The following is a 27,345-nucleotide window of genomic DNA, read 5'->3' on the forward strand; positions in this document are numbered from 1 at the left end:
GTCGGTTGAGCCTCCGACTCTTTTTTTTCTTTTAAAGATTTTTTCCATTTATTTATTTATTTATTTGAGAGAAAGAGGGAGAGAGAGAGAGTGTGTGTGTGTGTGTGTGTTCAAATGAGGGGGGGAGCGCAGAGGGAGAGGGAGAAGCAGACTCCCCGATGAGCTAGGAGCCTGACCGTGGGGCTCAATCCCAAGCCTCTGGGATCACCACCTGAGCTGAAGTCAGTTGCTTAACCACCAGAGCTACCCAGGCACCCCAAGCTTCCAACTCTTGATTTTGGCTCATGTCATGATCTTGGGGTCATGGGATCAGGCCTGTGTTGGGCTCTGTGCTCAGTGGGGAAGTCTGCTTGAGATTTGAGATTCTCTCTCCATCTGTCCCTCCCCCCACAATGCACTTCTCTCTCTCTCAAATAAATAAATATTTTTAAAAAATAGTCCTTGTCCTCTAATGATAGCATCTGCATCATTTAGGAGTTAATATTTATTGACTCTCTTTCCTCTTATGAGTTATTGGGCTTTTCCTATTTTTTTTTTTTTTTTTGGCATGTCAGGTAATCTGGAATTGTGTCCTGGATGTTTTGAATATTGTATTATGAGACTCTGAGTCCTGTTAAAAGTATATAAATTTGAGGGTTTTGTTTGTTTGTTTAAATCAGGAAACCAACCCTGTTCAGTTGAAATCTCTGATCCCAACCTGCCTTCTGTTCCACTGTCCAGTTTTCAAAGCCTTTGAAAGACTATTCAGATCCACTTCAAGTATGTCCTCTCCTGGGGCCAGTCTGTCCACTATCTACACTGTCGTTCAGTTCTCAAAGCCTTTGGTGTGCTTGTGGTTAGTTCCAGGTACGTGCAGCTCCTGAGTGGCTATGGGAATTCAAACATGGCTTTATGGGATCCTGTTCTTGAACTCCTTCCTTTCTGTGACTGCACCCCCTCCAGCTCTCAGGGGTCCCTTTTCTTCGTTCTTCGGCTAGAAATATGAGGCTTTGTCTTCCCTCTGTGCTTTCATCTCTCCTATGATTGATCTACCTCCAGGATAAAGTGGTAAGAAGAAAGAGAGAAAGAAGTAACAGGAATCCCCCCACCCTGGCTGCCGCCCCACTTTGACCCTTTTTCCTAGATGCTCATTCCGCAGAGAAATATTTGTCTTCTCTTGGAGTTCTAGATGCCTTCCTGGCTGCTATTACTGCTGCGACCCACCCCTCCAACTTTGAGACTGGGGCTTGCCTCAGGGTAGGGCATTTCTTCTACTCTCTCTGTTCCCAAAGGGCCCCCTTCCCTGGCCTCTCATCAAGAAGGAAGAGCTTCATGTGAAGCTTTCTCTGTTCACACCTGCTGTGCGATTCTGGGGTTTGGGCTACCTGGGTCTCGGCTAGAAAATACACAAGGGAAAAATAAACCAGGAAATGTATTGCCATATTCATCTTCAAGCCTTTTGTTTGTTTGTTTGTATATTTTTGCTTCAAGTCTTAATTTCCCTCCCAAGTTGCCTGCTAGTAGTTACTCTTCAGAGTCCACATATAGTTGCTTTATGTATGCTGTCCAGCGTTTTTAGTTACAATCAGTGGAAATGATAGAGGATAGGAACTGACTCCATCTTAGCTGAAACCAGAGGCCTTCCTTGGGTTTTAATCTTGGCATTTAATTTTTAAAATTTAAGTCTGGGGACGCCTGGGTGACTCAGTGGTTGAGCGTTTGTCTTCAGCTCTGGTCGTGCTCCCGGGATACAGGATTGAGTCCCTGCAGGAGCCTGCTTCTCCCTCTCCCTGTGTTTGTCTCTGCTCTCTTTCTGTGTTTCTCATGAGTAAATAAATAAAATCTTAAAAAAAAAAAATTGAGTCTGTCTCCAGGCTGCATCTGGGATAACAGTTGGAGACGTGCTTTAGCAACACAACACTTAAAATGATGATTTTCCCTTTAAATATTCAAATTTAAGTAAAGGTTTCCTGCACCCATACCAGTTTTTCTAGGGGAAAAGAGACCAGAATAAAAATGTATTCATTCTCTGGTCCGAGCAAGCCCCCAAACTTGTGAGAAAAAAAATAATCGCAATTTGGTTAGTAGAAATAATAATAATTATTGGTAAAGACCATGGACTTTGGAGCCAAACTGCCTGTGTTCACATCCCAATTCTGCCTCCCACTAGCTGTGCAGCCACAATCCCGAGTGACTCAGCTTCTCACCTGTACAATGGGAATAATAATAGTTTCTGCCTCAGAGCTGGTTGTGAGGATTCAACACATTGATATGAATAGAGAGCTGGGAATGGGCCTGGCACAAGGGAACAGTCACCAAACATTTGCTTGATTGGGGACAGTAATTGCTACCACGTATTAGGCACCTCACCTGCAGACTGCCACTTATTTCCCATGTTTGGATGAGGCTGCTGAGGCCTCAGAGAGGCAAATGGCTTGCTTGAGCCCATCCGGCTGGCACATTGCAAAATGAGGGAGGCGTGAGTGGCTGGGCACAGGCTCAGGGAGCATCTGGCTGGTGATCAATCAGACGGCAGCAACAGCGAGGCTCTGAACATCGCCTGGTTTGTGCTTCGAGAGATGTAACCCAGGGGAATGAGTGGGAGAAGAATCAGCCCAAAGAGAAAAGCAACAGAAATAGAAGGGGAAGCCTGGTAATTGAGTGGCCCCCAAATGGAAAGATCAATATTTTACTGCCAGTGAGGACCGTTTCCCTGGCAGCCAGCTTCATGACCCAGCTGTATGTGCTTTAGGGACAACACTGGTTCTGCAGGCCTGACAGGCCCCGGGTGCCCTCCTCCTCCAACGGAGAACCAAGTGGAACCCCCTGGTCAGCCCAGCTGCAAGTGGTGGGTACAGCATGGGGGTGGGGGCAGGGGGGGTCAAGTGCTTGCAGCCTGCCTTCACTATGAAGACCACATGTGGGGGTTATTTGCTGTACTTGCCCTGTGACCTTGAGCAAGTCCTTCCCCTGCCTGGGACTTGGCTTCCCTATCTATAAAATGAAGAGCTGGGTCAGCTTAATGCACCTTTGGGGTGCACTGGCAAAAGGTTATTTGGTGTCCAGGAAGGTTGAGACTCTTGGTGATCAGGTGAGAGGCCCCCAGTTACAGCGGGGAAAGATGCTCTGATACACAGAGGCTGGGGGATTGAGACTACACCCCAGCAGAAAGCCCACAGAAGTGGATCCTCTGTGCCAGCAGAGGCCAGCAGGACCCAGGTTTAAGAGTTACCACTGCAGTGACTGTCTAAATGTCTAACCTCCGTGAGCCTCAGTCTTCTCAGCTGTGGAATGGGAGGTTATGATTGTAGCTACTGTTATCATTGTTGGGAGGACTAGAGATGACATTGAGACACCATGCTGTAGTTTCTGTCAAGCTCTTCATGAACCCAGCAGACTTTTTATCTTTTAAAAGATTTTATTTATTCATGAGAGACACAGAGAGAGGCAGAGACACAGGCAGAGGGAGAAGCAGGCTCCCTGCGGGGAGCCCAATGAGGGACTCGATCCCAGGACCCCAGGATCACACCCTGAGCTGAAGGCAGACGTCTGCTCAACCACGGAGCCACCCAGGTGCCCCCTCAGCAGGAATATTAATACCTTTCCACATAAGCTCTGCTATTGTTTATTTAGAGAGTTCTCGAGCCTACAGTGATGGTGTTTATTAATTTAATTGGTATTTCTGTTATAATAATTTTGCCATGGTCCCATGCACCTTCTAAAGGGCTGCATGGCTGTTTACATAGCCCTTCCACACACACACGGGGTGGGGGTCTCTAATGAGCCCTGTGGGAGTCGCCTAATACATAGCTCAGGGGTGTTCAGGGACTTTGAAGTGGTCCTCAGGACTTCATCTATCTGCCTGTCATCAAACACCCCTGCATCTCTGCTCCAGGCTGGCTTTCCCTGGAGGTGGGGGGCCAGGCAGCCTGACCCCACCAGTGTCCCCTGGCCCCAGGGGGTGACAGACACCCTGGATTACAGAATCAGAATGCACAGCTTGCTGCCTCTTAGGTGGTCCTGAAGCTGGGGCTCTGCAGTCGGTAACGACTCCACTCTTGACTGCATCAGAGATAATTAAGGCACAGCCTCTGACCCTGGAAGGGAGTGTAGGGATGAGTGCCAGGAGGCTGGGAGGTCCTGAGGGCTCCAGCCCATCCATGCATTCAGAGTCCTCCTACCCACCCCTGGTGCTGGTGGTAAGAGGGCAGGAAGACAGGAGGGGGAACTTTGGCTGGGGGGTGGGGCTCCCTGCAGCCCTGCGGATGACACCTGGGCATTGCTATTCTGAGAGGCCATGTCACTGCCTGGCAGTGTCAGGCTCTTTGCTGTGGGGGTGGGGTGGGGGGAACAGCTGCAGGACTGGGAGGCTCTGGCCTTGGTGGGAGCTGGCAGGGAGCCACCTTCTTCCTTCACTGGAATTCCAAGGTCCCGGTAGGTACTGGATTCAGGGGCTCACAGAGAGGTGGTTTATAGGCTCTGCCCACCTGTCATCCCCAGACTCACACCCGAGGGGAAGAAGCAGCCTCAGCTGGAAGAGAGGTCCCAGCGTAGGGCCACCAAGCTCAGGGAGGGAGGAGAGATACCTATGTGGGGTCTCTTCTTGCTCACTGCTCATCTTCAAGAGCCAGCTGGGCACGTCCCATAACGCCAGGCCACAGCCTGTGACCAGGGCCTCAGAGCTCTGCTGCAGCTGCCACCATTGGACACATGGCCCGGGGGCATGCAGGAAACCTGGTCCTTAATGAGTAAATGAATCCCCAGCACAGCTTGGGCTTTGGAGCATGTGGTGGGCGGGGTGGGTGAGGGGATGTCTGCCAAGGCATTACAATACCGGTGCTAACAATACCAGTAGCAGTTACCCTTTTCCTGCATGCCTTGCCCTACAGTTTCCAGGGCGCTCTCATAGCCTAGCCCCAAAGGAGTCTTCAACCCAGCCCAAAAGGAGTCTGAGAAAGAGCTCTTCCTTGCCCTACAAGGCTTAAGACATTGATGGTGATTACTGGGAGGAGAGGGAAGGTGCCTGATGATGAGCGTGTGACAGTGTGTGCAAATGTGCGTGTGTATGTCTGTGTATGTGTGTCTGTGTGACCACGTGTGTGCTCAGCCATCAGCCCCCGGCAGGGTGCCCGGCATACAGGAGATACCCAATGAGGGAATGAGTGCTTGCATGTGTGCTGTGGGGTGGGGGGATGCCACTAAGTTACAGGTTGATTTAGAAGCAGGCTTCTGGAAGGAATATCAAGAAGCTGACTTTCGGGTGCTGGAACTATGGGCGGGATGAGGGGGAGCAGGGGGGATGGGAAATGGCACTAATTAATTAGAAAAGATACCTCTTACAGAATTGGTCATTGCCAAAAAGTAGGAAACTATACCCAGAGCTGGCAATTTTGAAGTCAGTGGCTCTGGTTGAAGACTAAATTAAGACATCTTTACAGAGAAAAATTTGGCAACTGTTATCAAAAGCCTTTAAAATTTAGGTGATTTGTAGAACCATTCATATTCAGTTATTCAACAAATACTTGTGAAGCTCCTACTATGTGCCAGTTATGGTGCGTGCTACCATATATAGAGTGGTGAGTAAAACAGACGTGATCCTTGCCCTCAGGGAGCTTACTTTCTGGAGGGGAAGATACAAAATAATACAATTATCACATCAAATATAATTACAAATTGCAGCAAATGGTTTAAAGGAAAAGTATAGGGTGCCAAGAGACAGGGTAATAGCAGGGTGGACCCTAATTAGATGGGAATGGTCAGGACAGGCTTGTCTCAGGGAGAAGCCTTTAATACAGGTACAAACAACGACCTGGGGGATGAGTCCAAGTCAGGGGATGAATGGCGGGGCGAGGGAGAGTGGGAGGTGAGGATGAGCATTTGAGATTGAGTAAAGCATGTGCAAAGGCCCTGAGGCAGAGAAGAGTTTGGTTTGCTTGACAAGCTGACTGAAGGCCAGTAAGTTGGAATGCAGTGAGGGACAGAAAAAGGAGGTGGGGCTGGAGGGACCAGAGTTTTTATTTTATCCTAAGGGTAGTGGACAGTCACTGGAAGGTTTTTAAGAGGGGAGGTGGTGACATAAGCCAGTTGGAGTAGAGAATGAGGTGGAGGGCTAAAAGTGGGAAAGGGTAGATGAATCAGATACCGCAGCAGTGAAGAAGGGAGATGATGATGTCTCTGATTGGTGGGATCCCAGGGGCAGTGTGGAAAAGAAGGTGGCTTTAGGATGCAGTATCTACATAGGGATTTTTAAAATTTATTTATTTATTTATTCATGAGACAGAGAGAGAGAGAGAGAGAGGCAGAGGGAGAAGTAGGCTCCATGCAAAGAGCCCGACGTGGGACTCGATCCCAGGTCTCCAGGATCATGCCCTGAGCCCCCAGACTGCCCTCTGTGTAGGGATTAGAAGTGCATGAGAGGGAGCAGTCTGAGGGAAGCTGAAGAACTTCCCGGAGGGCAGGAAGGGAGGGAGGATGTGGCCAGGGAGTGGGACATTTGAGTGAGTGGTACCGGAGGAAGGGCAAGCCCTCCGGGTGGCTGGGGTGGATGAGGGAGAAAGCAATGAGGAAGTCAGGGATCTGAGAGGCCAGGGGGCGACTGGTCATCCACACCGCTATAGAGACCCTCAAAATGAATTGTAATGACAAAAAGTGGGGAAAAACAAAAATGCCCAATTATTCGGGGTGGGTAAGTAGAGGAGGGTGTATCCCCTGGGCAGCGGATCTTATAACCACTAAAAATATGGGCAGTACCGCTGGGCACATGGAAAGGTCTCTGATAAATGGTTAAGCAGAGGAGAACACTCCAAACATCAAGAGTGGCTGACTCCTTTGGGCTAAAAAACTTTACTAACAAACTTTATTTATTTTTTAACATTTTTAAAAAGATCTTATTTATTTATTTATTTTGGGGGGGTGCAGAGAGCATGAGTGGGGAGAAAGAGGGAGAAGCAGGCTCCCTGTCGAGCAGAGCCCGATGCGGGGCTCGATCCCACCCTGGGATAATGACCTGGGCCGAAGGCAGACACTGAACCCACTGAGCCACCCAGATGCCCCTGCCTTTTTAAACATTTTAATTGAAGTATAAAGTACAAATTGAACAGAAAAGTGCATCAACCACCAGCAGACAGCTCCACGGGCTTCACTCTGCAACCAGCACCCGGATCGATAGATAGAAACGCCCTCGGTATCCAATTCCCCACATGAAGTTCTGCAAATGTAGCCAATGTGTTGACCATAAGTGGTTTTGCCTGAAGTCTTATTTGATTTGTATTTTTAAATTTTTAAAGAGTGTAACTATAACTATTTCCTCATTGTAGACAGAGGGGAATTTGACCAAGGGTCTCTCAGAACTACAAAAAAAAAAAAAGTGGTTAAAACTATGTGTTTTAAAGAAAAGTGGGAAACAGCAGGGTTTCATTCTCCTTTCTGGAGTCTCTGCAGTGAGCTTGTATTATTTTTGTGGGAAAGAAACCACTAGGTTAAAAAATCAGAGCACTCACTTTCCATGTGCCAGTCTTTGTTGGAAGGCTCCTCGTGCTGTCTGTGGACCTCAGCAGAATTGAGTGACCCTGCTGCTGTCTGGGGCTTGTTGCTGACCCCACGGTGGGGCATGGAGGCCTAGGAGGGGACCCCTGGTGTTCCCTTGGCTCAGGTGACAAGCCTCCCCAGCCAGCCTTATCCCAGATCCGTGAACCCCCTGGAGTGTCTCTGGGGACCTCACACCTGTCTCTCCTTCCCTCTCACAGGTGGAAAAACTTGTAAAATATTTGGATCCCAACGATCTTGGGAGAATCAACTTCAAAGACTTTTGCCGAGGGGTGTTCGCCATGAAAGGTGAGAGCTTCGAGGGCAGGGGGTCCCAAGAGTTTCTCAGGATCCTGTCCAGCTGCAGAGGCTGGCCTGACTTGGGGGTTTTAGCTGGGTTTCCTCCCGGCAGGGCTGAGGAGGATGATCTGGGGCTCCCGCGGCTCCCCAGCAGTGGGCCTGTGGGGAGGGTCTCTGAACCTCTGCCGTGGAGTCCCACACCAGTGGGACGGTGATTTCCAGCCTTCCCATCCTCTGTCCCGCAGAGAAAGACTCCCAATTGCTTGCCTTCTCCTTGCGTCCTCCTCCAGGTCGCCTCCCTCCAGGATGATCAAACTCCCAAGCAGTTTCCCAGGAGCTGGGACTCACATTTTTAAAACCAGGACAGCTGTGGGCAAATCCACAGGCTTGGGGGAATGTGTGCATCTGGAGTCTCTGTGAACCAGGCAGGGAGTATTGTCTTATATCCCTTCCTCCAGGAAGGCCTCCTTGATTCTCTTTGCCCCTGACCTGCCCTCTGCATTTGGGAGTCTCTTTTGTGTGTTCTCTGTTGGGGTTAGTCCTCACGGAAGAACGCCCCCCCGGAGGGCAAGGACCTGTCTCAGTTCCATCCCCAGAATCCTGGGCCAGCTCCTCCAGTAGCCTGATGCTCCATCTCTACCTTTGCAGGATCAGCTGGTCTCTTGGAGCCTTGGGCCATGTGCCTGCCCATGGCCCTTCCTCCCCAAGGCCCGTTAATCAGAAGCAAAGCTGCTGAGGCTCTGAGCCTGCACTGTCTGTCTGTCTGTCTGCAGGGTGCGAGGAGCTGCTGAAGGATGTGTTGTCTGTGGAGAGTGCAGGGACGCTGCCCTGCACGCCAGAGATCCCGGACTGTGTGGAGCAGGTAAGAAGGCACCTCCTCGTGTAGAAGGAACAGAGGAGCCTCCCAAGGCCCTGCCTTGACCTTTCTGATCTTGCCTTTGCTCCACCTTGTTAGTGTCTGGGAGGCCCCAGGACCTCCCCTTCAGAGGACCCTTTGGCTTCAAAGTCAATAAATGGTTTTGAGCAATGAAAGAGTGCAGGGACTGGGCAGGGGGTCCTCGGAGAGCACGTTTACTCCCCACCTTCTGGTTCCAAGGAGAAACTGAGTCTCAAACAGAGAAGGTGATAGACTTGAGGTCAACAGCAGGCAGGGCTGTGATTTTGTTCTTTTCTCCTGCGCCACAACCCCCTGAGCCAACGGACCCCTGGCTGGGTTTTCCCGAACAGTTCCTCAGCCTGCCAGTTTTCCAGCACCGACCAGGTGTCTAGCAATTCACTCAGCTCAGCTCCAGACTTAGTGCAGACCCCAGGGCCAAGGACAGCCCCACAAGACTGCCCCACAGAGGGGCAGCCGCAGATGGGGTGCCTAGGCTGCCTGTGCTTGTGCTGGCTGAACACAAACATGGGGATTCCCACAACCCAGGTTCAATAATTCACTGAAACAACTCACAGAACTCGGGAACACGCTGTATTTGCGATCATTGGTTTCTTACGAAGGATGCAACTCAGGGATAGCCAGCTGGGAAGGATGCAAAGGGCAAAGTGGAGCCCGGGCTGACTCCCCACCAGCATCGCCAGGGCAGATCCTGTTCCTGCAGCCACAGGCTGCTCCCTTGGCCCCTACACATGGCCATCCGTGCTTCTGGAAGAAAAGGTAAGAGACAGGCACAGAAGCCCTGGGCTCCAGGAGGATGCTCTGCTTGTAAAACAACGCTTCCAGAAGACAAAGTCTGGAAGTTTGAGAAGAGCACGAAGAATAGGCCAGTGGAACCTCAAGTCACCCCAGTGGCCCTCCTTTTCTCTCTCAGGACCTTGCCTGCACAGGTGTTTTCATTTCCCTCTGTTTAAGCCCCTCCGTGGTGAGCCTTCATTCCCTCCACGTAGGTCTGGCTCTTTCAGGTGGCTCGGCTGGCCAGAGCCGGGGAGGTGACGAGCAATCCCTAGATGCACTGGGCAACTTCGTTCTGGGGCATCCAGCTGGGCAGCTTGGTTGCCCTGGGCACTGCTCCTTATGATGGGCGCCTGAGTGCTGGGAGTCGGTGGGGGCACAGGTCAGAGGCCAGGTGAGAGGCCTCCATGATGTGAATGAATCCCCTTCCTGCCTCAGCCCCTGGGATGTGCAGCTCTGGGCTCCGTTTGGCTAAAGGTCCACAGCTCCTCAGGTTGGGGGAGGAGAAGGCTAGCCTGGGGAAGGTTTTGTTTTTTAAGATTTTATTCATTTATTCATAAATGACACAGAGACACAGACAGAGGGAGAAGCAGGCCTCACGCAAGGAGCCTGATGTGGGACTCGATCCCAGGACCCCAGGATCACGACCTGAGCCGAAGGCAGACACTCAACCACTGAGCCACCCAGGCATGCCACCACCACCCCACCTCTGGCAGGTGTTAATCCTAAACACGGAGCCCTCAGCACCTGGCTGTGTCCCAGCTGTCCCCTAGGGGTCAGCTTGAGACTGGCAAGAACCTGGGCTGCTAGAGACAAAAATGTAAGGGGTGATTTGGGGACCATGTGGGGATGACACACTGATGGGACAGCAGGAGCCTCCCCTCTCCTCAGCCCAGGGTGGGGACCTTTGACCTCACCACTCCATGAGGCTTATGGTACAGTGGGGAGATGCTTTAAGGCTGCTGCCTGCGGGGGGCACCCTGCCCCGCAACCTCCAGCCGCTGGCTGTCACAGCCTCGCCTCTCAGCCTGCTGTCAGGGCCTAGGTGAGTCCCTCCCAGGTGGGTGCCTGTGCTACATTGTTTCTTGAACTTACTGGATGTCACCCTGCACGCGTCCTCAGAGCCTGTGACACTGTGGCACCAGAAAGCGTCGCTGAGGACTGGGTAAACCCGGCTGTTGAGCGAGGTTCCTGCTGCAGGGGATTTGAATGCGGTCAGAGGGGATGCCGGGTGTCCCTCGTGTCCATGGATGGGTGTCCCTCGGCTGGGGTCTTGGAAGCGCTGTGGGAGTCCCCCCAAGGCTGGCCTGCCTGCTCCGCAGGCTACCCCTTGTGCAGCGTATACAGCATAGGGGGCTGGGTGGGGAGCGGGTGAGCCCCACCCCCGCGCCTGAATGGCAGGGGGGCGGTGAAATGCAAGCTGACCCCACAAAGGCTGTGAGATCCCGGGCGCCTGGTCATTCTCTCTCGTGGGCTGATTAATAGGGAACCCCATAAAATGAATAGGGCATCAAGGCACCTGCTCCTCCTGTGAAACTCCCATGTTGGTGAATGATGTCACCAGCCAGTGGGGCCCCAAGCCAGAGAGTCATTCTTGACGCCCCCATAGCCAGCCAGCCTCGAGTCCCCTGGTCCCCACTCACCCCTTGTCCTTCTCCCTTGCTGCCTACCACTCTCCTCACTGCCCCCAGCCTTCCCCTCTCTAGACCCTTATTCCAGAGCCACATCTTCCTAAGAAGCTGCTGTGTCACTCCCTTCTGTCACCCAGCCTCACCTCTCACAACGCCAAGGTTGGTGACATCTGACTGTTCCTCATTTTATGATAAGGTCAAGACTCTCAGACTTTTCGCAAGTTTTGTCTGTCTCCTGGGACGTCCTCCGACGCACTGTCCCTGGGCTAACTTCTGCTCATCACTAAGACTCACACCTCCTCTAGGAAGCCCCCACTCTGGTTTCCTCTGCCCTGGCCTCCCCCACCCCCCCACCACCCCCAGCCTGGAGGAGGACCTCCACTGAGCTTCCTTGAGGCTCTGGGCCTGAACCTCATCCTCCACAGTGGCTCCAAGTTCCCTCCCCAGTGACACCATTTCCATTCCTGCAGTGACAGGGCTCACTCGCACTGACCTTGTCTCCACATCCTGCACATCCTTATGCGTGCTGCATAGTGTTTCTTTAAGTATTTCTAGGATTAGAAATCTAAAAATGCTGTATTATTTTTTATTAGATGTGTCCAAAGTTTTCATGTAAAAAGGCGGTACTGATGTATCATCCGACAGTTTGTGAGAAAGCTCATGTCCCATCCCCTCCCTCCCCTCCCTCCTCCCTCACCAGCCTGATGGAAGGAAACTCACCTGCCCTTTCATGGCATTGCCGTCTCCGGGCGAGGTAGGCCATGCTTCCTTATGTTCACTGGCCCTTTGGGTTTCTTCTTTGGGGAGTTACCTCCTCATAGACTTTGCTCATTTTCTTTTGGGTAGTTTATCTTTTTCTTATTGACTTATAAGACATCTAAATATATATTCTGACCATCAATCTTTATGTATTTTAATCTTGTTTTTGGTCTCCTTCATTGCATAGAATTTTTAAATTCTTAAGTAATTATTACCAGTCCTTTTAGGCCATTTACATTTCATGCTTCTTTATCTCAAGGCTATAGACATATCCCCCCTATATATTTTTTCCTAATACTTTTAGACAAAACATGTTATGCTTAGTGCTTTGATCACCTGCCACTTGGTTTCGGTAAGGATACATTCATCTGGCATTATTATTTTCCAAATGTTGCCAGCTGTTGAAGCTCCTCCTGTCAGATAAGCCCTGTTTCCCCACTCATTTAGAATTTCACCGCTTTCTCATATGCCGAATTTCCTTATAAACACGGTTTCTTTCTGGACTCTAGTCTGTTAGATTGCTCTATTTTTCTGTTTATTTTGAGCCAAAACCAGTCCCAGCCACACTTGCTATATTTATTTTATTTTATTCTTTTAAGATTTTATTTATTCATGAGAGACACAGAGGTAGGCAGAGACATAGGCAGAGGGAGAAGAAGGCTCCCTACGGGGAGTCTGATGTGGGACTGGATCCCCGAACCTGGGGATCATGCCCTGAGCCAAAGGCAAACACTCAACTGCTGAGCCACCCAGGCATCCCATCCGTCTTTACTTAAAAACGTTTTTGTCATGCTTACATATTTCTCTCCCAGAATACTCTTTTTTGTCAAAATCTGTTAAAAACCCTACTAGAGATTTTTTTTTGAAATTTGTACATGAATTGAAGGGAATTGGTTTCTTTACAATATGGAATTCTCTCATCCAGGAACATAGTATATCTCTGCATTTATTCGAGCTTTCTTTTTTTTTTTTTTTAAATTTATTTATGATAGTCACAGAGAGAGAGAGAGAGAGGCAGAGACACAGGCAGAGGGAGAAGCAGGCTCCATGCACCGGGAACCCGACGTGGGATTCGATCTCCAGGATCACGCCCTGGGCCAAAGGCAGGCGCCAAACCGCTGCGCCACCCAGGGATCCCCTCGAGCTTTCTTTTATGCCCTTCAGAAAAATTTTATGATCTTCTCAAATAGGTTCTGCACATTTCTTCATGGGGTAACTATATTTTAGAGTCTCTATTGCTGTTACGTATAGAATCTTTGTACCATGATATTTCCCCATTGGTTATGGCTAGTGTGTAGGACAGCTTTTGAGTTTTGGTGTTGATCTTGTCATGACAGCCATACCAAACCCCCTTATTAGTTCTAATAGCTCACTTACATGCTATTTCCCAACCTCATGCTATGGAATAATGCAGCTATATTACTTTTCTGCATAAATTTAAATAGCTATGTAATGTTTCATCATATGAAGACAACCAAATTTATTTACCAGTTCCTTATTGGGCAAATTATATACATATATATAATTTGGGGGATTAATAAAAGCAGTGTAATCAAAATGGTTCCCCACAGCAGCAATCACTGCTTTAGAGTAAGTCTAAAGTTGGTAGACTACAGTTCCTATGAGTCAAATCTAGCAGCCTGTTTATGTAAATAAAGTTTTATAGAAACACATTCATCCCCATTTGCTTGCCTCTTGTCTGTGGCAGCTTTCATGTTACAATGGCAGAGCTGAGTGACTGCCACAGAGCTGTATGGCCCCCAAAGCCTAAAATATTTACTATCTGCCCTTTACAGAAAAGTCTGCCAACCATTGGGATAAAATGTGGTAAGTGGAAACTATTTTTTTTTAAGATTTATTTCTTTATTTCAGAGACAGAGTGTGAGCATGCACAAGTAGGGGGAAGGGCAGATGGAGAGGGAGAGGGAGTGGGAGAGAATTCTCAAGCATACTCCCAGCTGAGCAGAGAGCCCGATGTGGGGCTCAATCCCACGACCCCAAGATTTAGACCTGAGCCGAAATCAAGAGGCAGACGCTTAACCAACTGAACCACACAGGCATCACAGAGTAGAAACTATTTTATCAAAAGGGTGCTAATCTTAAAATTTCTAATTCAACTGCCAATTCCTTTCCAGAGGAGTTGTCTCATGTACTCTCCCATCAGGATTGTGTCAGAGTTCAACTACCTTTTTGATACTGTTGAGGGATATCTCAAATCTTTCTAATCTGAGAAGCTAAAAAAGTTAGGGTTGCTTTTTAAAATTGAAATACAGTTGAACTTGGGATACCTGGCTGGTTCAGTCAGTGGAGCATGTGACTCTTGGTCTCAGGGTTGTGAGTTCGAGCCCCACATTGGGTGTAGAGATTACTTAAAAAATAAATGAATAGAATAGAATAGAATATGGTTGAATTTCTTAAATTCCATTTATTGGAGTTCTTTGTTCATTAATTGCCTGCCCACATTCTTCACTGTAGTTTTTATGCATGTATTAATTTTCATTGATTTATAAAGGCTAGAAATACTACATTTTTGGACATACGTTACAAATAGTTTTTCAGCTTGTCATTAGTTTTTAACTTTGTTTATGACAACAGATTTACAATTCTTTTATAGCTAACTCACCCATCTTTTCTGTAATGGCTTTGGCTTTTGGTGTGATGCTTAGATAGGCTTTCTTATCCACGACTGTGGAAATATTCTATTTTCAAATATTTTTTTTGAGAGAGAGAAAGAGAACAGGCTTGAGAGAGAAAGAAAATATGCTTGCTCATGCACTTGTGTGAGGTGGTGGTGGAGGGGCAGAAGGAGAAAGAATCTCAAGCCGACTCTCCGTTCAACATGGAGCCTAATGTGGAGCTGGATCTCATGACCCTGAGATCGTGACCTGGGTTGAAATCAAGAGGCGGATGCCTAACCGACTGAGCCACCCAGGCGCCCCATTCTATTTTATTTTTATTTAATGTATTAGTTTTTATATTTAAAGTTTTGATCCATGGAATTAATTCTGATGTCTGGAGTGAGGTAGGGACCCAGTTTCCCTTGTTTCTTGTCAGCCCCTTACCCTCCCTCCTGCCCACCTCACCTCACGGGAACCAGAAGCCCTTGGCAAGGATATGCTGCAATGGTCCCCTGGTGGCAAAACATATGGGGTTCACCTAGACTTTAAGCCCGGGCCCAGACTGGCTCTTTTGGTCATACTCAGGAGGAGCTTTGCCGAGCCCCAGTCTGCCAGGACAGCTGTTAAAAATCTGCCCTGTGCTTCTTTCTAGAACCAACCTAATATCCAAGTGTATCCTTGCTTAATTTCCTCCATCCTAAAGCAAGTGTTTCTAAAACCACTTGTGACAATGGCACTTTTAAATTCTAAAAATATTTGTTCTGACAAACAGCACTCTGATTCAGCTGTGCTGCTGGAGGTGTGGGTGGTGGCGTCATGCTCGCGCTGATGTGGTGAGGCGGGAGGGTGTTTAAAGGCTCCGCGGGGGGGGGGGGGGTGCCCTACGTGATCCTTTCTGCTTCATATGGCCACAGTGTTTTTCTATGTTCCACGACCTTCCTCCTCTTAAAGAAAGGAATAATTTGCTCATCCCAAGCCTCACAGTTTCTATAAGAATAAAAGATCTTTGAGCCGTATCTCGGGGAAATAACTCTGATTAGAGCAGAAGTGGCTCTAGAAAGAAGCAGAGCAGATGCTGAAGGGCCTTTTGTTTGTCCTCTCACCCTGGTGCACCCTGGATCTCCTGTCCCTGACCTTCTGCCCCCAACCATCCCTGCCCTAGGAAGACTGGGCTGAGCCAAGCCACGAGCACTGGATTCCTGGAATACCTGTGGGTTCCACCTCCTGCCAAACCCCACCTTGCTGCTCAAGTTCACACTTCCCTTATGAACCCAGACTCACACCGAGTTAGCACCTTAACAGACTTGGGAGAGTGGTCACTTACGTCTCATATTGGAAGTGTTTGGTTTGATTTTTACCCTGTAGGAGACGAACCAATTTTGCATCTGACTTTGTGATTTAATTTCAACGTTATTTCTTTCATTGACTAGACACACTTGGAATCTCTCCCATTCTCCTTTGAAGCAGCTGTCCCAACCTGCTGGTTCCCTCAGTCATGAGTTAGGTACATTTTTGACACAGGTAACTGTGGTAAGACACACATACATACAATTGCGTAAGGACAGAAGTTAGGGGGCACCTGGGTGGCTCAGTGGTTAAGCGTCTGCCTTTGGCTCTGTGTGACCCTGTAGTTCTGGGATCAAGTCCCACATCAGCCTCCCTGTATGGAGCCTGCTTCTCCCTCTGCCTGTGTCTCTGCCTCTCTCTCTGCCTGTGTCTCTCATGAATGGATGAATAAAATCTTAAAAAAAAAAAAAAGGCAACCCAGTCTAAACTAGCAGTTTTCAACCCTCCTGGCCCACTGGATTCATGTAGGGGGCTTTCAAAAGACACTGATGCCAAGGACTCACCTTCCAGAGATCCTGATTTAATTCATCTGGAGAGGGGTCCATTTGTCTCTTTGTAAAAATTCCCCAAAGAATTCTAATGCCTCCCCTAAATTTGAAAACTGAGTGTCTAGACCAGAAGTTCTCAAACTTTGCTGCATATTATAATTTCTCAGGAGCTTTTAAGATTCCGGATGCCCAGGCTGTCCCTCAAGCTGGTCAACGCAGAACCTCTAGAATGTTGTCTTTTTTAAGTCTCCTCTGACGACCCTATGAAGCCTTGATCCTATAACATCCTGAAATCTGGTCAGTTCACATCCACACTTCTTTCCCCAAGGATGCAACACAGAGGTGGAGTTAGAGGGAAGAGCATTTAGACTGTGACAGCGGATGGTGGGGCAGGACATAGGCTCGGCAAAGGCTGGCTGCCCTTTTCCAGGGGGCCGCCTCTGGGGAGACGGGTTTGGGATTGCCGGCCGCTGCTTCGGGGTGTCTGTCCTCCACAGAAATGGGCTGCCTGGGTGCTCAGGCGGAGAGGGAGCATTCTTGGAGTCCAGTGAGCCATGACTTTGCTTTTCCAGAGAGAGGCCCTGCAAGGGCCCGCAGGGACTCTGGGTTAGCTTCCACATGTCAGAGCCTAACCAGGAATCTGATTAGAGTTCCCCATCTGCCACCCAATGGAAAACTGGAGAGTTCAGGCTGCTGCTGTAGAACATAGTAGAATGGAGCCAAGATTTACTTAGCAAAGATCTAGCAAATTTACTTTTCCTCCAACTTTTTATCTCGAAAATCCTCAACGCCAGGAAAGTAGTGAGGGTAGTGCAATTGAATACCCATCTATCCAGCTCCCTAAATTCACCAGTTGATACCACTTTGTTAACATTTGCTTTCCCCTGTGTCTGGGTGCCCGTAGATACTTTATTCATGTATTGCTGGGCCTTTTGAAAGTTAGCTGCAGACGTCATGACACTTCATCTTTAAAATACTTGATCATTCCTAAGAGCAAGTTTGGTCCTCGACCTAACCAAAGCACTGGTTATCACTTGTGGGAAATTTAACATGGTTGTGATATATTATCCAATATAAACACCATGTTCAAGTTTTCCTAATATTTTTGTAGCTTTTCTTTCTGATCTCAGGTACAATCCAGAATCACACATTACATATAGTTGTCATGCCTCTTGAGTAACTGTTAATCTAGAATAGTCTACTAGCCTCTCTTTTTTCTTTTTCTTTTTTTGACACCCTTAATGACTTTGACATTTTTAATGAATCCAAGCCAGTTGTTCCAGAGAATGCACTCAATTTGCATTTGCCCATATTGATTATTTAGCCCTTTGAGGTAGTGCAATTTAAATCCTAATTAAAATGGAGAGTGGGGGAGGACTTCTACTGGATTTCTCTGTCTGCTCCATATGCATTTAAAGTGCCTATCCTTGGGCACCTGGGTGGCTCAGTTGGTTAAGTGTCTGCCTTCGGCTCAGGTAGTGATCCCAGAGTCCTGGGATGGAGTCCCATATTGGACTCTACTCAGCAGGGAGCCTGCTTCTCCTTCTACCCCTCCCCTCTTCTCATACTCTCTCTCTCTCTCAAATGAACAAATAAAATCTTAAAAAAAAAAAAAGTGCCTACCCTTGGTGCCCATTCAACTGGCCTGTTCTCCTGGTTGTAAAGCAGTCAGCAAGCAGGGTGTAGAGAAGATGGGGAGCACCATGGGGCAGAAGGGCTTGTCTGTGGGGCAGAGTGTCCACCCCTTGGCACCTGTCCCCCAAATCGGGAGGAGGCAGCAGGCCCTGGTGCTGCAGGAGCATGCTATGGGCCACGTAGCCATCTCTGCAGTGCCCACTGAACCCTGAAACCCAGCACCTGGGTGCTCGATGTATGGTGGTGGCCACGTCTCCATCCTCTCTGGGCTGGTCACCTCAATGAGGCCATCAGAGTAGGCTCTGGTTTTTCCTGCAGAGCCAATCTCAAGAGAAAAACTGTAAAACAGGGCTGGTGAGAGAACGTCATTGTCTTTCTGGAGATTATCTGAGCTAATGTGGGAAGGAGGTGTGAGGCCCTAGGACATGGTGCATGGCATTTCTCAAGGTGCTCATGCCTGTGGGATCGATCTTAGCCGTGCTCCAACTGCTCAGCGAAAATCAGAGAAAACCCTGTCAAACATTAAAACAGGCTCGGTAAATAATAACAGACATTTTAAAGATAAGAAGGAAGACTTTATTTTTTTTTTAAGATTTTATTTATTTATTCATGAGAAATATAGAGAGCGAGAGAAGCAGAGACACAGGCAGAGGGAGAAGCAGGCTCCATGTAGGGAGCCCGATGTGGGACTCGATCCCGGGACTCCAGGATCATGCCCTGAGCTGAAGGCGGTGCTCAACCGCTGAGGCACCCAGGGATCCCAAGAAGGAAGACTTTAAAGTACTTTTACTTTACAGGTTGCTCTTTTGAGTCCTGCTCCTGTAACAGGCGTATTCATGTCCACTCCCTCTGCAGTGTTGACACTAAGATATTACTATTATTGCTGTTTTATTTTTTTTAAGATTTTATTTATTTATTTGACAGAGAGAGAGAGCAAGAAAGAGAGAGAGAGAGAGCAAGCACAAACAGGGGGAGGGGCAGAGGGAGAAGCAGGCTCCCCACTGAACAGGAAGCCCAACTTGGGGGTTGATTCCAAGACCCTGGGATCGTGACCTGAGCTGAAGGCAGACATGTAACCAAGTGAGCCACCCAGGCGCCCCTTATTGCTGTTTTATTATAATAAAATAAAAACAACGTCCATTTTAATAAGAAAACTGGTCTTGGCCTAGGAGGAAGAGAAAAAGGGAAATTTGACCATGGGTGACCAGGACTAGGGAGGGGCTTCGTGGGTAGGATCTTGCCTCTTCTCTCTGCTGGCCTCAAGGAGACTTGGGTCAAGCCCCATTTGTCTGGGGGCTGCCCTAACTTACAAGAAGCCCTTTAGGGCAGACCCCCACAGGCATTGCTAATTGTCACCCAGGCTGCTCCGAGCAATGAGATGATCTCAAGTTTGAGTCAGGAGGGCTGAATGCGAATTCCACTTGCCCACTTTCTCTGTGTGTCATTGGGTAGGTCGCTTCTCTTCTCTGAACTTTCTTCATTTCCACATCTATATCATCAGGGCAGTGATGCCTCACTTGCAGGGGTAGGGTGGAGATGACATGAAATAATGTTTCTAAAGGGCCCTGAAGAGCATGGGGCCCCCAGTAAGTGATAGCGCTTTTTTTTTAAAGGATTTTTTTTTATTCATTTGAGAGAAAGAGTGAGCCAGCACACAAATGGAAGGGGCAGAAGGAGAGGGAGAGGCAGACTTTCCACTGAGCACAGACCCCACATGGGGTTCAATCCCAGGACCCCGGGATCATGAGCTGAGCCACTCAGGCGCCTGTAAGTGGTAGTTTTGATTGTCTTCTCTGTATAGCTCAGATCCCCGAGGGGAATCCTTGAGAACACAGGTGACATGGAGAATTTCCTTCCCTTCCTTTCCCTCTCCCAAAGCCACCAACTGCCTCCAGCTGCACCACACACAGTGCCCTCCTGGGATGATGGGTGACATGACCCTGCACTGACAAAGGCCACTCCCGTGCCAGAGCCCCAGGTCCCAGGCCCTCTTGCCTGCTCCGGAACAAGCCCCCACCCCCCCAACACCAGGGCCGCACCCTCTCCCAGATTATTTCCACTTGCTAGCTGTTGGTGTAATATAATAATACCTGTGGAGGGGGGGTAGGCAGAGCCATCCTGACCCCATGTCCTCTTTTGCAAAGCTCATCTGTACCCACTTTCACATCTGGCTTTTTCTGCTACCCCTCCCAATCTTGTCTTGACCCCTCCTTCCATGGTCACCAGGCACTTCTGTCTTGCTGAATCCAAGAGTCGGTTCTCATTCTCTTTTTATCGGAACTCACAGCTGGCCGACCTGGCACGGCCCACCTCCACCTTCTCAAGACTTGTCCTTCCCTCAGTTCCACTGACCCCCCGCCCCGCCACCTGTCAGTCTGCTCCTCCGCAGTCGCCTTGCCTGGCTTCATGTCCCTAGGGCTCCACCTAAGTGGTGGTGGGTCCTCAGCCCTCTGCACTTGCTCAGCTGCACCCACTCCTGGTCCCGGAGCTCTAAATGCACCATCACCCATGGGTTCCGGCAGTGTCTCCGCACTGACTTTGCCTTAGGCTCCAGACTCCTGTGTGCAGCCGTGTCCGACCCTGAACCCGTCGTGCCTGCTCCATGCTCTCAGCGCCCAGAAAGCTCCAGGACCCCCACCCCGTCAGGAAGTGGCACTGCCGTCTGCCCAGCTGCTCAGACCAAGGACTGGTTAATTTCTTACCACTTGTCATCTTAGAAAAAAATCCTAAATCCTGGCGTTCCCTGCAACCTGCCAGCTATCCCTGTTGGCTGAATCACTGGTTTCGTCCTCCCCATCCTTCCTGTTCCATCCACACGGGCTGATTTTGTTCCTTGAATGCCCTTGCCTGCTTTCTACCTTTGCTCTGCTGTTCCTTCCACCCAGGATCTTCGACCCTCACATCTTTGTGCAGCTGCCTCACATCCTGTAAGTTCCAGCAAAATCATCACCTCCTCAGAGCCTTGCCTGACCTCTCATCTCAGGGAGCCCCCTCCTGTCCCCGTCGCTAGCCTAACGTCCCGTTCATTTCCTTCAGAGCGTGCACCGCTGTTTGCCGCAGTCAGTTGTCCACGTGTGTCTTGTGTGTGTCCCCCACTAGGCTGTTCGCTCCATGGGTGGGGGGGCTTTGCCTGGCTCTTCACTGCTGTGCCCGTCGTGCCAAGCACCGTGCCTGGCACAGAGAAGCTGGTGTGTGCGTTTGATGCGCAGGTGGCTGGATGAATCTCAGCTGTGCCAGGGAGGAGCGGGCTGGGTGTCCTCCTGCCTGGAGCAGAGGGTTGTCCCCTCCAGCTCAAAGGCTGTAAAATCACACTTGACCTCAGTGCTTCCAGGGGCTTAAGATGGGAGTCATGTCCCCGGTTTCTCTGCCTCTACACCTGAGCTCTGATGCTTTACTGTGAGTAAGACTCACTTGGAGGCTTAACAAAATGCAACTACTGATTCAGGAGGTTGGGGGAACAATAATCATAGGGTTATTGTTGACGTGATTCTGCATTTCCTGCCAACAACCAGGTGGTGGTGACGCTGCTGGCCAGGGATCACACCTGCAGTGCCATGGGTAACTCGTGGGTCATCCCCGCACCCCAAGTCTTCCCCTTAAATACCCCAGGAAAGATGTAGAAAGAGCCCACGGGTCCCTCCATTGCCTCGCCTCTCGCCCCCCCTCCCACCGCCTCCGCCGGCAGCTGTTCTTGCTAGCTGGCACTGTCACCTGTCACCCCTGCACCTGCTAAGTCCCCTGGCTTTCTGTCTTCGCATTTCTGCTACCGTGACAGACAAGACAGATTCTCTGCCAGGAGATGTGCTCAGACACTAGTTTCTGTCACGGCTCTGTTTTCTCTCTGCACTCCTCTCCTTGATGCAGCTGCCTTGGGGATGCTGAGTCTGCCAGAGGCCCCCAGCACAGGACGAGGCCGATGACCTGGTTGGGATTAGGGAGGCATTTGCAGAGTGGTTTCTGAGCTCCGGTTTGGGGAACAGGAAGGTAGAGGCATACCTGACCAGTTCTGGAGGCCAAAGGTAATTTAAATTTGGAGAGAACATGAGCTTTGGGGTCTGAGGTCCTAGATTTGAATCCTGACCCTGTCACTTCGTCACTTCCACCACTTGTAACTGGTATCTTCTTCATAGGATTATTGTTAAACTGAGAAATGAGAATCCTTGGAAAACAATTCCGTGCCTAGAAAATGCTGGTATCTCTCAATTCACAGTGCATAGATTGTAAGTCATGTCTCATAGATTGAATACCTTTTGCCCCAGGGTTGCTGACAGGATGCTGACAAGCAATGTCAATGTCCCAGGCCTCCTTCACACCTGCATCCCATAATCAGGCTTCTACAGAACCAGGCAATTTAGCCCCTGGGGACATCCCCAAGAACTGGGCCCACCCTGTGTCAGATCCTTGTGCCAGGGAAGGGAGGGCCTGCTGCCATGAAAACCATGCCTGCCGAGCCTAAGGGTAAATGCTCAAACATTTTATAAGAGAGAGAAATCACTGTTCCCATCCTGATCATTGCTGTGCTCCATTTCCTGACCAGGACAAAGACAATGACTGAAATTGATATGACACAGCATCAAGTATGATTCTTGAGATGGAAAGGCTCTGTGGGCTCTGTGGACGCATTGGGGGTCTCAGGCTAGCTGACAGTTTTCCCCAAACTTCTTTGATGAGCAGCACAGGGCGGATGGTTAGAAGGAGCGCTGAACAAGTCCCAGCCTCGGTGCCTTGGCAAGCCCCCTGCCTTGTCCATGCTCATTGTATCTAGCTGGCCAGAGAGGGCTCCTTTGACCATAGGGCCCAGGAAGTTGAGCATCTTCTCAATCCTGAGGCTGTGGCCTTACATCCAGAACCCATTCCAGAGCAGCCACCTTTACCAAGGCTGGTCCTCTTCCTATACTATGCTAGAATATTCTTGCTCTCCTCAAGGGACTTTTTCATCCAGCCTGAAAGGATCCCTGGAGAGGGATGGGAGGGCTGACACCCAAGCCAGGCACGTTAGGACCTTTATCTACCGCAGCAAACATCAGCTGATGCCCGGCAGGTTACTGTCCTGCCCTGCCCTCCGGGAGAGTGCGATCCTGCAGTTACAGGCTCAGCTGAGAGATCCTAGAGGAAGTCGCCTGAGGACACAGGAGTCCCCATTCCTTTACATGTTCCACACCTGGCGTGGAGTTCCACGTCAGAAAGCACGGCTGCAGCTCACCTTCTTGGAAAAACCTCTCCATGGATTTCGAGTTTGTTTTTATTCCATTGGCTCAGTGGAAGGTAACCCTTAAATAGAGTGTTTCTTCAGCCTTGTTCCAGTTGCTGTTAGGAACCCTATCCGGTCTGTTGTCTTCTTACTCCTTTAATCCAAAACATGCTTTTTAGGATTTTGCACCAGGAAAAAAAGTCTTCCCTGATGAGATGGTTTTCCTTGTCTCATCACATGATCGGAATTGTAGTGTAATTCCTTGCTTTCCCCTCTTTGTCTTGGTAGCTAGAAAATTTAGAGCTAATGGAGATTCGATGATTTTCAATTTAATTACTTACCTCCTTTTTCTGTATGGTTTATTTTTATTTTATTAGTTCAAATGGAATGTTGGAATGTCTTTTATTATAAATAACTTCACAGACATCAATAAAAACAAGAAATAAGTTCAGGTTTAGTCAGAGCAACTGTGCTGTCCTGCCCCACTGCTCCCTTTCAGTGTGTTCAGTAAACTTCTATCTCTTTAAAAAAAAAAAAAAAAAGTCACCTTGGCTCAGTGGGTAAAGCATCCAACTCTTGATTTCTGCTCAGTTCATGATCTCAGGGTCATGAGATAGAGCCCCACATCTGGCTCTGCCCTGGACGTGAAGCCCACCTCAGATTCTCTCTCTGGGACCCCTGGATGGCTCAGCAGTGAGCATCTGCCTTCAGCTCAGGGCGTGTTCCTGGGGTTGGGATCGAGTCCCACATCAGGCTCCCTGCATGGAGCCTGCTTCTCCCTCTGCCTGTGACTGCCTCTCTCTCATGAATAAATAAATAAAATCTTAAAAAAAGACATTCTCGGGCAGCCCTGGTGGCTCAGCGATTAAGTGTCTGCCCTCAGCCCAGGGCATGATCCTGGAGACCAGGGATCGAGTCCCACGTCGGGCTCCCTGCATGGAGCCTGCTTCTCCCTCTCCCTCTGCCTGTGTCTCTGCCTCTCTCTGTGTGTCTCATGAATAAATAAATAAAATCTTTTTTTTAAAAAGAGGGAGAGAAAAAAAAAAGAGGGAGAGAGAGAGAGAGAGAGAGAATCTGCTCCTCTGCTCTGCTCCTCACCTCTGCTCATGCTTGCTCTCTCTCTTTCTTAAAAAAATAGTAAGGAGCAGCTATTTGAAACAATTATTCCAAGGAAGGGGAAGGCACTATTGAGACAGAAGGAGGGGCCCCTGCACCAGAGAGAAATCAGAGCATCTCAAGGGCGAGGCAGAAGAGGTTTTCTTTACAGGGAGGAGTAAACCAACCAATGTAGAGAGAACCAGTGTGCAGCAGTGTGACGGGGGGGGGGGGGGGGGGGGGGGGGGGGGGGGGAGCGGGGGCGGCAAGGGCAAGGTCCTCACAGTAGGTGGGGGAATGTTCTAGCCTGAGGCCAGCTGGCCAGCTGTGCTAGGGAGGGCTGCTAAGAAGGGGCTGTACTGTTGGCTCAGGCAAGGGCAGGCCAAAGGTCACAACCTGGTGGAAGAAGAGAAGCCAACTCTGCATTTGGTTAACAGGCATTTTGCTGTGGTTGATGGTAGAGACCAGCAGTTCCCCACAAACAATGCGACATGCTGGTTCCCGGGTTCCCCTAAGTCCAGACTGCACAGTCGTCCTGGGCAGGGCCGGCCACATTGATGGCTCTGCTCTGCCCAGTGAGGGAGCTACTTGATTTTGTTTGTTGAATGGCTGAATGACAGCCTTCCTGAAATCAGGAGCTCGCCTCTCTGGGAGGTACAGGCCCAGCAGGCCTTGCTCCCACCCCTCCTGGGGGTGTTCCCAGCTCTGGGCCACAGCCCCACACCCCGCTCCTCCCCATCCTGCCCCCGCCCACCCCAGGCCCCTTGCTGGTGCGGTAAGGTGGATGAGGGACCACCCTGCAGTCCCTAGGTAGACCACAGATGCCGAGGGACCGTGAGGGGACCGTGAGGGCAGCAGCCCCGAGGCAGGAGGTGGGCAGGGCAGGGCCCCTTTCTGCCCCCTTTCCGCCTGTTCCAGGGCCTGGCCTTCCCCAGGAGACCACACCCCACCTGCTGCCTGGACCCCCTCGACTTGTCTTCTCCTATTTCTATGCCTGTGCCCTCCTCGCTGCCTCTTCTTCTCTATGTGCATGTCTCTTCCCGACTCCGTCCCTCTGTCTCCCTTTGTCTCTGTTTCTCTCTGACTCCACCTCTGCCCCCTTCTATCCAATCTCCCTGTCCCTCTCTCCCCGTCCCCTACTCTCCCGGCCCTCTGCTATTTCCAGTCCAGCCCAGGAGGCCTTCCAGGTGGACCCGGGTCCCAGCAGGGTGGGAGAGGGACAGATGGAGTGTCAATCAAGCACAGGCACTTGACCCGTGTCATCTCTAAGCAGCCCCCCACACCACTCCGCCTCTTAGACTACCCCTGCCTACCAGGTAGGTGCTCTTAGACCCACTTTACAGATGAGGAAGCTGAGGCTCACACAGCAGTGAAGCCACTTGCCCAGAGTCTCAGGCCATTAGGGTGCAGAGCCAGGGTTTCAGTATGCACCTAGCACACCTCAGACAGCCAGCTCTGGGCCCACTTTTCCTGAAGCTTCTCAGGTCTCTCCTCACTGCCCCTCCCCCAGCCTGGGAGAAAGGACCAGGAGGTCTCATCTGCCCTGAGGGGTTTACGTGGTTTCAGAGGCAACTCATTGGGAGTACCCATGTTGCCGGAAGACTATCTTTTATCCAAATGAACAAAACTCCGTATTCCTGGGGCAGGAGTGAGGCTAGGTAGGGAGAAAGGAAGTGTAAGAATTATCCAGCCTGTTCCTCCTAGCTTCCGGAGCCTACGCATGGCCTATGATCTGGGTGTAGAGGGGCCAAAAACCACTTTTTGGTTGGGTGCAGGAGGCCGGGGGTGCAGAGCCTCCCAGGGTGGGATGTGCCTGGGGGCATTCCCAGGTGTTCCTCAGAAAGGGGCTTCTCTGCAAGGGAGTCTGGGAAGTGCTTCCAGGAAGATGAACTGGCTTCTTGGCTGCAGGACTCCTGGAAGCCTATATTGTTGTTGTTTTTTTTTTAAGATTTTATTTATTTATTCATGAGAAATACAGAGAGAGAGAGAGAGAGAGAGAGAGAGAGAGAGAGAGGCAGAGACACAGGCAGAGGGAGAAGCACGCTCCATGCAGGGAGCCCCATGTGGGAATCGATCCCCGGACCCTAGGGTCACGAGCCACCCAGGGATCCCTCGTGGGTGCCTTTTAAATGCTCCTGAGCGCCTCTAAGACCCCAGCAGGGAGGTGCGGGCCATTTGCCAAACTTCTTTGCTCTTTGAGCCCTTCATGCATCAACATCTTTGTTACAGAAACGTGGAACTGCCTGGCTCTGTGGGTAGCCCAGGGTGTGGTGTGAAACATCTTGTGGGGTAGCTGCCACTTGGTTCCCGGAGGAAGCAGAATGTGGCTGTGTGATAACAGCGTACGGTTTGATCAGCAACTATTACACAGGGGCCGAAAAGCTTGTGGCCACATACGCAGTCATGTGTGTATCTGGTCCCTCTATCTACCAGCCGGGGTCATTGTGCTACATGATTTCAATGGGCACTCTTCTTATCATAGTCCACGGGAATGGCGATCTGGGAGTTGTGCAGTGCACAACCTGTGCGGCTGAACGTGACAGTACTAATCCTATCTTACAACATGATTGTCTAACAGTTGCAACAGCCTCTTTGTTGACTTCCTGTCCCCTATCTGCCACCTCTGGTATCCCCTGCATCCTTCCTCTGTGTCATCTCTCCAGTCCTATCCTCCAACTTCCTTTTCCCCTGAGCCAGCTGCCAACAGTAGTACCCTCCAGCTGTGCAGGGGCCCTAGAAGTGGAGTCCTGCCTCTGAGATGGTGGGCTGTATCATCTTGGGCAAATCACTTAACCTCTCTGGGCCAACTTCCCCATCTGTAAAATGAGAATAAAATACTTACCTGTGATTTATTATTTCCTTTATCACTAGATTTGAGCTTCAGGAGGCCAGAAGCCATCTCTCATTCACCTCTGACCTCAGTGGCTGGCACGTATTAGTCCTGAGAATGTTTGACTAAGTGAATGCTTGTCACTTTGACCAAGACCTCTCTGCAGCTTCTCCTCTCATGTTTGATTGGCTTACCCAGGATTTCCTGAACATGCCTGCCCTTCCCGGCTCTAGGCCTCTGCCTCTGCTGCCCTCTCCGCGAGGACCTCCGTCTGCTCTA

General features: G+C 50.0%; 1 protein-coding gene across 1 annotated transcript in view; it reads left to right on the plus strand.

The window, feature by feature from the left end:
- RAB11FIP4 (RAB11 family interacting protein 4) overlaps positions 1 to 27,345 on the plus strand; it is a 117,024-nt gene that overhangs the window by 30,285 nt on the left and 59,394 nt on the right. Inside the window, exons 2-3 of the mRNA XM_041725033.1 lie at positions 7,725 to 7,812; positions 8,577 to 8,665. Coding sequence (XP_041580967.1) covers positions 7,725 to 7,812; positions 8,577 to 8,665 — 177 coding nt within the window. The remainder of the gene's footprint in view (positions 1 to 7,724; positions 7,813 to 8,576; positions 8,666 to 27,345) is intronic.

Source organism: Vulpes lagopus, chromosome 12 (assembly GCF_018345385.1).
Source record: "Vulpes lagopus strain Blue_001 chromosome 12, ASM1834538v1, whole genome shotgun sequence".
Lineage (NCBI taxonomy): Eukaryota > Metazoa > Chordata > Mammalia > Carnivora > Canidae > Vulpes > Vulpes lagopus.